At 41.2% G+C, this 12,707-nt stretch overlaps 1 protein-coding gene across 1 annotated transcript in view; it reads left to right on the top strand.

Annotated features, from left to right (window-relative positions):
- Window positions 1-12,707, top strand: part of LOC126248657 (cell cycle checkpoint protein RAD17) — a 144,993-nt gene that overhangs the window by 65,684 nt on the left and 66,602 nt on the right. The window contains exon 9 of the mRNA XM_049949843.1: window positions 9,015-9,241. Within this exon, the coding sequence (XP_049805800.1) occupies window positions 9,015-9,241 (227 nt within the window). The remainder of the gene's footprint in view (window positions 1-9,014; window positions 9,242-12,707) is intronic.

Genomic DNA, 12,707 nt, shown 5'->3' with positions numbered 1-12,707 from the left:
CCTCACGTAGAACCTTGTTTAAAACTGTTTCAAATTCCTTCCAACCATGATCCTCCTCCCCCTCTCCAGCCTGTCTAATCTGCCAAGAATTCCTTACTTTCAACTTGGCTTCACCTTCTTTCTCTGAATGCCTTCCCAATGAGTATGTCACTCCTATGGAACATGCAAGTATTCACAACCTGAAAACCAATCCAGACCTTATCATCCTTTCCATGGTCAAAGGCTCCTTCGCTGTGGTTATGAACTGTAGTGACTTTGTTGCTGAGGGTTATCGCTAACTTTCCAACACTTTTGCATACAAACTTTATGACCAAGAACCTATTCCAGAAGTCCAATATCAGTCACAGCAGCTCCCCAAGGCTTTAGTTCCCTGCAAAAACCTGACATCTGAAAACCATTTCCCTCTTCACACCAGTGCCCCCCTTCCCACCTCCCCCTACCCCAGATTCCCCCAGTTGCACTCTACCTTTCACCTACTCCCAAACTCTACAAATCCAACCCCATAGGTGCCCCTACTTGTCATCCTATTGCGGTTACTTACTGTTCTCCCACAGAACAAACCTCTGCCTTTGTTGACAAACACTTCCAAACAGTTGTCCATAACCTGTTGGTAACTATTGATGCATGGAACACTACCTTGCCCAGTGTGTTCCTGACACCACCTACTTTCTAATCATCCTGGTCAACCACATCCTGATCCACAATTATTTCATTTTTGAAGGCCAAATCTATAAACAAATCCATGGTACTGCCATGGGTATCCACATGGCAACATCCTGTGCTAAGTTATTTATGGACTATCTGGAGGAATCCTTGCTATTTAGCAAGCACCTAAAACCCCTTGTCTGGTTCATATTCATTGATAACATTTTTGTGATTTGTACTCGTGGCTGGAGCAACCTTTGTTCTTTCCTCAATAACCTGAACAGCTACTCACAAATCTGCTTCACTTTGTCCTTCCCAATGCAACAAGCCACCTTCCTAAATGTCAATCTCCACATCTAAGATGGCTCCGTAAATACATGTGTTCGTATCAGGCACACCAGCAAAAAATACCTGTACAGCTGTCACCTGTCCATGTCAAAAAGTCTCTTCCTTACAGCATCACCATTTGTGGGCACCACATCTGCTGTGGAAAGCAGCAGTGTTGAAATATGCAGATAACTTTACCAGAGCCTTTACTGACAGACAATATCCCATCCAGGTCATCCATAAATAGATCTCTCATGCCATCTCCTTCTCTGATATAAGTAAACATGTTAGTCGCTCGCCAACCAGTACTCATCTGATCATCTATTATTGCTTGGTCTTGAAAAGCTCAACCACATCTTTCACCAGGGCTTCATCTGCCTCATGTAATGCTGTGAGATGAGAGATTCCCTACGCAAAACCCTCCCAAATCACCCAAAGTAGTGTTCTGCTGCTCATCCAACCTACAGAATATCCTGATTCATCCCTATTCCAATTCTGCTTCCAACCGTGCATTTCACGGGTCATTTCCTTGCAGACAACCCAGGTGCAAGACCTGCCCATACACCTGCCCACCACATTCTTCAGCAGTCCAATTACAGGTATCTTCTACCCAATAAAAGGCAGGAACACATGTGAAAGCAGAGATGTTATGTAGCAACTAGGTTGCAGTTACTGTGCAACATTCTGTGTATACATGACAGTTAACAACTGTCTACTCGTATGAATGACCACCACCGAACTGTGGCACACCACTAACTTGACCATCCACTTACTGAACGTGCTGTGCCCCGCAACACAAATGACTTCAACGGCTGCATCACTATGTGTACGTATTGGACACTCCCTTGCAACATGAGTTTCTCTGAAGTACTCAGGTGGGAATTCTCTCCAGCATATCCTGCAGTTTCATAATCTCCCTGATGTAAGCCTCCATTAACTTGTTTCCTACTGCCTCACCCTAGCTTCTGTCTTCTGTTATTGTCCACACCATTCCTTTCTCATATTGTACTGACTTCTTCCACCACTCTTAGCTCCACCCACCTCCTCCTCAATGTGGTTGGTCCCCCTGTGCCACCCCTTTGCCACCCCTGTGCCAATTTCTGAATGAAGTGAAAAACTGCACTCCCTACTGTTGACAAAAAGTAATATATAGTCTCACAGTATCTGATACTCTTTGAGGAATTATGTGGGCTTCATACTGTTGCAGCAACTCGAGCCATTCCTCTTTTATTCTTGTTTTTTTTGTTAAAATGATGAAAAGACAGTATGGCACTCGCAGCTGCAGTTGTTGCAGGTAGCTCAGCATTCGTGGCTTGGTTTGTTAGTAACTGCTGTACTGTATTGAAAAGGTTTGCAATCTGCTGCGTCTGAAAGTGAAACATTTGTGTGAGCTGCATTGCATCTATCTTTTGCAGCTGAGGCGCCTGAGCAGGGGGTGGGAGAGATGGGTTGCTCATTTTGGAGTAGGCAAATGCAAAAAAACTGACAATGCAAGCAATAAAAATAAGCACACTAGCAAAGAAAATTTCTGCAATGTCCATTTTAAAACATTGAATAGGAAAAAAAAGATTAGGGACACTATTAAAACATGTAAACACATCCCTGGAAAGAAAAGGCATGGTAGAATTAAGGCAGCGGCAATACACAAAAGTCCATAACAAGAAAAAAACTGTGGCAGCTAGCAGCTTTGGGTGTGAAACGTGTTGGTATTTGTTCAGCCCGTCGCCAGTCTTTCGTCCAGCCTCGTCGCCAATCTTGTTGTGTCTAAGAATCCTGCATACTCGGTTCTCTAGACAAACTATCAAGCAAGTCATATTAATGAGTTTTATTACAACTAATCAAATACAATACTTAACTTTGGCAATTACACAGGTGAGTCGCAAGCAAAGGGTGACACACGAAATAACCAGTCTTTGCAGTGACTGCTGATCTCTAACTGAGAAAAGTCTGTCCTGAACTGCTATCGAAGTTGCTATGGTTGACACTGCTATCCAAGTGGGACACCACCAGTCGGGACTAGCGCTCGTGTTCAATTCACATAGGGGCCCCTGCTGTTGCATTGTCCTGGAAGGGGGTCGGTCAGCGTGCGATTGGCTGACTTCTTCTCACAACCTTTTCTTCTCTTTTGTTCCCGACTTGCGTGCCGGCGCTTGACTTTATGCCATAACAAATCCAAACCTCCATATGTCATGATAATAACATTGGTCTGAATTCTTTGTCCTCATTCTCCATGGTACGGAAATTCAAATAATGTTGTAAGCATTAGCTGATGAGTTTAGTGGACTATGATAAAAGATGTAGACAACGTGACATGGAGGTTTGGGTTGATACGGACAGTGTACATGGATAGCCAAAGTAGTTAACGTGATGCATGCATTAAGCAGGAAATCTGGTATCAAGTCCTGGTCCAGCACAAATTTTCATATGTCACTGTGGGTAATAGATCTACACCTAATACAGTAGATATCAAGGTCTTCGCAGTCAGGGAATTAATTTAGAAATATACTTGTAAACTGAATTTATTTGCCTGTCCACTGCTTAAAACCTATCCAATTTGGTGAGTGATAGTTTTTACTCATCCATCATTTGTATTTAGTCGAGAAGTTTCCAGCATTGTATTAATTTCATGATGAAAAGTTCAGTTATTCCTTGCACTGTTTCAAAAAAATAGTTTCATTTAAGTGAGCAGAGCTGATGTTGCGTTATTATCAAAAGGCAATTGTTTGATAAACGGTTAGCTATTATTTCCTATTGTTCCTTTTAATAAACTAGAAAAAATTTATCAATTTATCACTATTGCTAAAATAAGAAAATTTATTTTTGTTCGTACAAACTCTAAAATAAGTGTATAAAATAAGCACTAGTATTAAATTTTAGTGTATCAGAAAGATAACTTCATGGAAGTATGCTATTATTAATTACCATCTTAAGTTACTAGTCCTTTCCTGTACAACTTTCTTCCTCTGTACTTTTTTAAATTGAGCCAAAAGTGTAGGAAGAAGCTTCACTTTTGAAAGCTCTCAATGTAAACGCCACATCATGATGACAGACTCATCTTCAGAATTCTAAGAAATTTGAAAATTTCCTTATCATTGAAGATTGAATTAGACAATGTATTACTCAGTTTGATAACACAGTGTAAGTGAAGGGATGTCCATGTGAAATTTTATTTAAAATAAAGATGATAAATAAACTAGATATCCTGATTTGCACAGAACAGTTGTTAGTGCACCCATAAGTGAAATACTTCACTAAACAAATTGTTTCCGGAAACTATTCTTAGATAAATTTTGCAGTATGTCTACTACATTAAAACTTGCTATTGTGAATCTTCTATTTATGTACCTTTAATAGGTAAATCAATAATGTTAGTGACAGGTGACATGAAATAATCTCAGAGCCAAATTCAGTTATTTAAACTATATTAAATTGTTATTAAACCTATCTTCATAAAGTTTTTTGCCAACATATCCATCGTAAATAAATATCTATGGTAGCCCACCTCCTCTTAATCATAAGCTGCACGTTGACCTAATATAAAAAAGACCACCACTTAAATATTATTCTCATACTCACCTGCATACTCCTCACACATTAAGATGGGCTGTATTGTGTTGACCTTCGGTACTGGAGGCATCTGCAGCGTTTGATTAACAGATGCTTGAAAGTATTGCCAGTAACTTAATTTTCAAGTCATTTGCAAATGATTTGACCTGACTGTAGATGTATAGGGACCTCATGTTTTCATCATAAGAGTATGCTGACAGTTCAGCAAACTTTCTTGTTTTAAACGGGTGTTATACGGTATTAGTTAAATTTAAACAAATTCAAAAGCTACTTGTTATAAAATGTGTACTGTATGTTGCAGCCATTGATGTGACAGTACTTTGGTCAAACATTTACAATTTCATTTCTCTGCTTGCAAATGCATCTGATGCACCACTTAATTCTTATCTTGTCTGTTTTAAAGGTGCAATTGATTCAGTTCTATTAGGCCATTGCTTTGGCATTTTAGCTATACAGTTCCCAATTAATGAGGCCAGTTCTTTCCCCCATTGTGGCAGGGATTGTGGTTTCACCCATGTACATCCATACTCCGCAATTCACCATACAGTGTGTGGCGGAGGGTACCTAGTACCACAACTAGCATCTTCTCTCCCTGTTCCACTCCCAAACAGAACGAGGGAAAAAGACTGCCTATATGCCTCTGTACGAGCCCTAATCTCTCTTATCTTTGCGGTCTTTCTGCAAAATGTAAGTTGGTGGCAGTAAAATTGTACTGCAGTCAGCCTCAAATGCTGGTTCTCTAAATTTCCTCAGTAGCGATTCACGAAAAGAACGCCTCCTTTCCTCTAGAGACTCCCACCCGAGTTCCTGAAGCATTTCTGTAACACTCGCGTGATGATCAAACCTACCAGTAACAAATCTAGCAGCCCGCCACTGAATTGCTTCTATGTCCTCCCTCAATCCAATCTGATAGGGATCCCAAACGCTCAAGCAGTACTCAAGAATAGGTCGTATTAGTGTTTTATAAGCAGTCTCCTTTACAGATGAACCACATATTCAATGAACCGAAGATGACTATCCGCCTTCCCCACAACTGCCATTACATGCTTGTCCCACTTCATATCACTCTGCAATGTTACGCCCAAATATTTAATCGACGTGACTGTGTCGAGCGCTACACTAATTATGGAGTATTCAAACATTACAGGATTCTTTTTCCTATTCATCTGAATTAATTTACATTTATCTATATTTAGAGTTAGCTGCCATTCTTTATACCAACCACAAATCCTGTCCAAGTCACCTTGTATCCTCCTACAGTCACTCAACGACGACACCTTCCCATACACCACAGCATCATCAGCAAACAGCCACACATTGCTATCCACACTATCCAAAAGATCATTTATGTAAATAGAAAACAACAGCGGACCTACCACACTTCCCTGGGGCACTCCAGATGATACCCTTACCTCCGATGAACACTCACCATCGAGGACAACGTACTGGATTCTATTACTTAAGAGCCGGCCGAAGTGGCCGTGCGGTTAAAGGCGCTGCAGTCTGGAACCGCAAGACCGCTACGGTCGCAGGTTCGAATCCTGCCTCGGGCATGGATGTTTGTGATGTCCTTAGGTTAGTTAGGTTTAACTAGATCTAAGTTCTAGGGGACTAATGACCTCAGCAGTTGAGTCCCATAGTGCTCAGAGCCATCTATTACTTAAGAAGTATGTTCATAGAAAAACAAGACATTCTTTATACTTTCCACACCAAGTTTTCTGTTGTCTATGCAGATATCTTTTTTCTGGGAGAACCTTTGGTCACGTGCTTCTTCCTGCCACTGTACTTTCATGTATGCGTGTGCTACATCCTCTGTCAGTACTATCAGTTCACTGTTATCTGTAAGTCATTTCTTGCAACAGTGTAATAGCTTTTGATCTGAGTCTATCTAAATTACTAATATAACTCTTCTATTGGCTCACTGAGTATGAGGATGAAAGGATTAATAAAAATACTGTTGAGTCCTTTTGGAACCCCATTCGTTGTCAATCGCAAAGTCATTCTTATCTAAAATTGGCTGTCAGATATTTTACAGTCAAATAAATTGGACCTCGAGTACTGCATTGGTTAGTCTTTAAAGTCTTAACCTATTTTACTGTGATGAACCCTGTGGTACACTTGTTCACTGCAGTGCACAGCCATTAATGTCACTTATTTGGGATTTTTAAACAGTCCTGAGGTTGCAAATGCATGCAGCCCACTCTAGTGGAGGCTCTTTACTGGTCCTGTGCCCTGCATGCATCTGCAGGCTTGGGACTGATTGAAAATGCCAAAGAAGTGACCATTATCAGCTGTCCACTGTAGTGGACATGTACACCACAGAAAATAATTCCAGTTTGATCTAAGTAGCACTCAGATTAAACAGTAATGTATTGTTATTTGAGCTGGTGTAATTCCTTTAGTCCACATTTAAAATTAGTCATCAGGTCAAGGTTGATGAGGATCTGCATTACCACAGTTCTGTCAAAGATTTTGTAAAATAAAATGGGAAAGATATAAGCCTGATACGACAAGATTGGGAGACAGTTTGCAAACAGTCCTGGATAGCTGCGTAAATTATGGGAGTGTCATGTAAGCATGGATTCTTTTGCTGCACTAGTTGGGTGTTGACCTGTTGGCAGTTGATTTCAACAGTTATTTACATCCCAAGTGCTGAATAGCATATCCTGTGCCTGAACAGATATTTTTTTTTGATGAGCCATGTGATTTTTAAGTTATATTCTTCCTTTTTTATGTTGACACAAAGGAACCATTTTCCTTGGTAACCTCTGACACAAGGGGCCAATGTGCTGTGCTAGTATTAGTCTGAGTTGCAGGAAAGGGGAATTGTGTTAAAAACTCTGTAAAGGCGCAGTTGGGCGATGAAGTCTGGGGCCGCTGGCAGTGTGTGGTAATAGTCAGCAGCCAGCAGGCCAGGCAGGGTAAACATATGTGGAGCTGCAGCGGCATATTGCACATACGATTTGTTTGGAGTGGAGCAACAGCGAAGCAGGGAACTGCAGCGTTACTTTAAGTTATTGCAATGTATGAGGCGAGGCAGTAGGCCAGAGCCGGGAGTGGTGATGTGTAACTGGCTGACATATGGAAATTTACCCCTGCCGTAGTTTCTGTCTCTCTGACACTACGTCAGAAGTAGCAACCATGCTGAGTCCGTGCTGCTTGGTAGTGAGAGGTCACGCATCTATGCCCAGCAAGGAATTTGCTGTGGAAGCCATCAGAGCTCAGCGCTCTGTGTGTGAAGCCGCGCTAGGCTCAGCCCCAGGAATCTGCATGCCCTGGATGACAGTTATTGAGATGATGTGTAGGCGGAAGACCCAGCAGCAACACGAAGGGTAACCCAGGTGGCAGTCCCAGGATACAGCTAGTAGGGTGGTACTTGTACTGCCCCAGCAGCAGTGACACAGGTGCCCAGCACCTTAAGTTGAACATCTCGCAGAAGGACAGATTGATTTTTCATGCATGGAAGATCAGCCTGGCCCCCATCCTCAGTCATCACCATTGTGACAGGCAGGGCAGTGGTTTGCAGATCAGAAGTCCTCTCCATAGCTGGATGGCTATAGATTTGCAGCCATGGACTCCCAAATTGGCAGCAGCTTGTAAACACTTGCTGAATTCATCAGGGAGTCCTGCAACTTAATAAAGCTGGTCTTCCATCAGTATCTATAATGCAGATGGATGGGTGTAACTCTCAGAATGAGCTTGAGAAGGGTTGAGTTTCTATAGCGCGCGCACACGCGCGCGCGCGCGCCCACACACACACACACACACACACACACACACACACACACACACACACACACACTGGTGACCAGATGTGCTCCCTCTTTCTGAGCCTGTCAATGCTCTCAGCTGCTGTAATGTTAACTTCAGGGTTTCAGAATGTTCCTTTATGTGAAGTTCACATCCTAAGAGGTATGCTTATGGTACCTCTAAGTGAAGTTACTGCATTGAGCCTTGTTACAGTAGCATGTTCGATCTGTTCTGCACTGTTGTCGAACTGCTGAATGGGGTATTCTTGGCTTCACTCTCACAAAGTCTAATGAAATCCCACAGCTTGTTAGTACTTCCACACATGTTGACACTGTTACTGCACAATTGGGTGACCAACGGATGTGCCCCACATAGCTGTCTCCATTGGTTCTTAACAAAATTTTATTCCTGCGTTTAGTTACTATTCTACTGGGCAACACATGTAACACACACAATAATACATAGATTTAATACAACTTACTGTACTCGTACAATCTATCAACAATGAAAGTTAAGCCTCACTGATTATGCTGACAAATATGCAATACATTATTTAGTAAATTAACTTCCTGTATTGAAATAGTGTATGATATTTGCCACTTATGAATGATCGATGTAATGAACCCAAAAACATTGAAATGTTTGCCCATTGTTTTGATATCTGTGTACTTTTATGAATGAGACTTTGAGGTTGGCATTATTCATTTTATTTTTCTTATTTGCAGGTGAAACCATTGGTGTTGCACAGGAAAATAAAGTGAAGCATGGCTCTGAACTTCAGGGAGAACTTGAACACAAGCCTGTAGAAATATGTGACAAATACTTTCAGTTTCGCAGACAGTTTGTTAATTTAATGTTTTGCAATTATGCAAAAATATTTCACAGCATACATGATATTGCTAATGCCGCTGATTACATGAGTGAATCTGATATATTGTCATCATTGTGGTGGGTGAGTGAAAATGTATATTTATGCATTTTATTTGTGACAATTTCATGAGTAATACAAGCATCCATTAGCTACTAGACACTGTAAAGTCTTTGGAATTTACTGATTAGAACCATCTGGAAACTCTTTTTTTGGTTAAAATAATTTTTGATATTGGTCCACGTCATTGTAACTACTAAGACAGCTAAATTGCTGACAGTTTGACAGACTTGCTGTGGTCATCTTCAGGGTGGTACACTGCTGTGTACTGATGAATGTCTTCCTTTATCTACTGTCATTTTTGGCTGTCTGATGGCTATCAACGTCACATATCTTGGATGTCACTGGACAGTTTGAAGAGAATTTTATGGAGGAGTGACTGTATGGTACGTTATTGCCTGTGCTAAGCTGGACAACTCTAGCAGGTAATTGGTAGAAGGTAGCATGTCGGCTGTCTGTTGCCTATGCCATTCTGGTAAGTGGTTGGTGCGCATCTCTTATTGGTGATTGTGAGACAATAGCAAACAGGTAGCTTGTATCCAGGGGATATTGTTTTTCTGCAGAAAGACATTAAGGCTGCACAGCAGTCCTCTAATGGCCACCATCTCGCTGTCAAACCTGGGTCAGGTGGTGCAGCCAGCTGGTGAATACGCGGTCCGTCAGGCTGAAATAACCAGCAGCCAGGCCAATTGTAACTTTTAGCCATCCTCCCTGTTCATGTTGTTAGGGCACTTAATTATTTCAATAGTCTCTCTTATTTTCCGTTGCTGCTACCACGGCTGCCGAGCAAGCATGTGAGGTTCTTGAAAATGGATAGGATGGTCACATTTCTAGTGATGTTTTGCCACAACTAACTTTTTTTTCTGTCCCAGTTGTACGTAATTATCATGCACCAAAACGTCAGCCCTAATAGGTCTCCCGGTTTCACCAATGTAGACTTCACTGCACTCACAATGAATTTCGTATAAATCTGCAGTGTTGATGGTTTTGACTATAGGCACGTTGGCAAACAAAGATTTTTATATCAAAGCTGACCATAACACCCATAGCTACTACTTGCTGTTCCTGTGTAAGCCATCAACATCCTAGAGAAGTAAATACTGCCAGACATCCGTGACCTAGTGCAATTGTGCTTATCATCAACACATTTCAGTTGGCAGGGCAAATTTTATGAGCAAACAGATGGAATGGCTATGGGCTCCCCCCACCTGCACCACCACCTGTAACAGCTGACATATTGTGGTACGTGGATGACACATTCTTCATATGGCCTCATGGGGAAGCAGAACTACGCAGATTTCATGAACACCTCAACAACTTACACAAGAACATACAGTTCACCCTAGAAACGGAAAACTACAGAGTGATTCCTTTTCTGGGTGTGGAGATCTACAGAACATCTAGTGGCAGACAAGGCCATAAAGTTGACAGGAAGCTGATGCACATCAGCAGATACCTACATGCGGATTCACACCAAAATCCAGCACAAAAGAATGTTGTGTTACATAAGCTGTCACCCTGAGCTTACCAGATTAGTGATGCCAACCACTTACAACAGGAACTGAATGAAGTCAAGACAACAGGAATGTGGCCATTCTATCAATTTTCAATAACCTGGTGTACATGTTCAGCAGACATGGATCCAGCAATGGAAAATAAGAGAGGCTATTGAAATAATTAAATGCCCTAGCTAGCAACATGAACGAGTTACCTGACACCTGCCTGCTGGCGATTCCAGCCCAGCGGACTGTGTGTTCACTAGCCAGTGGCACCGCTTGACGCATATTTGACTGTGTAGACAGTGGCCACAAGTGATCTGCAGTGCAACCTTAATGCCTCACTGCAGGAAAACACCATCCCCTGGATATAAGCTACCTATTTGCTATTGCCTTCCAGTCAGCAACGAGAGCTGCCCACCAATCACAGACCAGAATGGCAGAGATAACAGACAGCCGATATGCTACCTTCTACCAGTAACCTAGTAGAGGTGCCTTCCAATCAGTCACCATGGTAGCACAGTCAATAGCGTATCGTACAGCTCCATAACAGCTCTTCAAATTGTCCAATGACACCTCAGATATGTAATGTCGGGAGCCACCACATAACTGAAAATGGCAGTATGTAGAGAAAGACATTCACCAGTGTACAACAGTTAACCACCTTGAAGATGACCGCAGCAAGTCTGTTGAAACATCGCCGATTTAGCTGTTTTAGGAGTTACAGTGGTATGGTCCAATACCCAAAATTATTTTATCCAAAATGACACCGTCTGTGGAAGCCTATGAACTTAACTCGGGAGACTGTTAAATATGACACAATTCACATCTAAATTAATGTGTGTCCACAAAAAAAAAATCTTGTTGCCATCAAATAGGCAAAAATCAATTAAACTGACAAAATACAGTCATGATAAAGTAATCAAATTACTAAAATATGGCCAGTGCATAAGTAACAAATAACCATACTAATCAACAAGTAACAGAATGTTCCAAAATATTTTCTTGGCTTTGTCCTCAAGTTCATTCACTGTCTGTAGTTCATTAGCAGAGCATGAAGTTTTTTTTTTTTCCTACCAACCAGTTATTAATGATTAACTGGAAGATAATTGTGTATCAAATAATAAATTAATGTACTGAAGCAGTATGTAATACTGACCATGGAGAAAATATTTTTCTTTATGCATTTGTTTTCAGACCTGTTCCTGTGGTTGTCTAGTTCACTAATTATGAACATTTCATCAGATGTAAATCATCAGCTCTAGCCCCTAAACGAGGGGTGTGACTGAACAAATAGAATTGTAATCTGCACTTAAAGTTTATACTAAGGAGTTGCTGTGACACAATAAAATAGATTTACAAGCAAAGTAACGTTAGTATGTAATATAAATGTCAATAATCTTAAGGTTGTCATAACATTGCTGCATCCAATCAGGGTTATAGTATTTGATGAAATATCTGTGAATTCTGTGCACAAATAGCTGACTCCAAATGACACACGAGGAGAATTACAAAATCAAAAATCATTATTTCAGTAATTTACCACAAAAATCCATAGGTATCCCTTTAAGTGGCCACATAGATTTGCTGGATAGTGCAGACTGTGTGTGTGTGTGGGGGGGGGGGGGGGGGGGTAGCACGCACACACGCACGCATGCACCTATACACCTCTCCACATGTTGTCAAGGTTGTTTAGACTACACTGCAAAAGTTTCATGGGGAAGGCCTTGCACATCCTCCGTACGCTCCCAATCTCTCCCCATGTGGTTTCCATTTTTGGAGTCCTGAAGAAAGGCATTCATGATCATAGATTTGCTTGTACAAAGAGGTGCATGCCTGGGAATGATTTTGGTTTCGTAGGTAAACAAAAATATTTTTCCATGAAGGCACTGATAATCTTGTCTGTGGGATAAATATATAACATTTATGGTTATAACTTTCAAAATAAATATCTTAATTACTTTTTCCATCTGTTTCATTTTCATTCGGCTGCC

This window comes from Schistocerca nitens, chromosome 3 (genome assembly GCF_023898315.1).
Source record: "Schistocerca nitens isolate TAMUIC-IGC-003100 chromosome 3, iqSchNite1.1, whole genome shotgun sequence".
Lineage (NCBI taxonomy): Eukaryota > Metazoa > Arthropoda > Insecta > Orthoptera > Acrididae > Schistocerca > Schistocerca nitens.
Note: the sequence above shows the minus strand (reverse complement) of the source record. Positions and strands in the feature narration are given on the sequence as shown.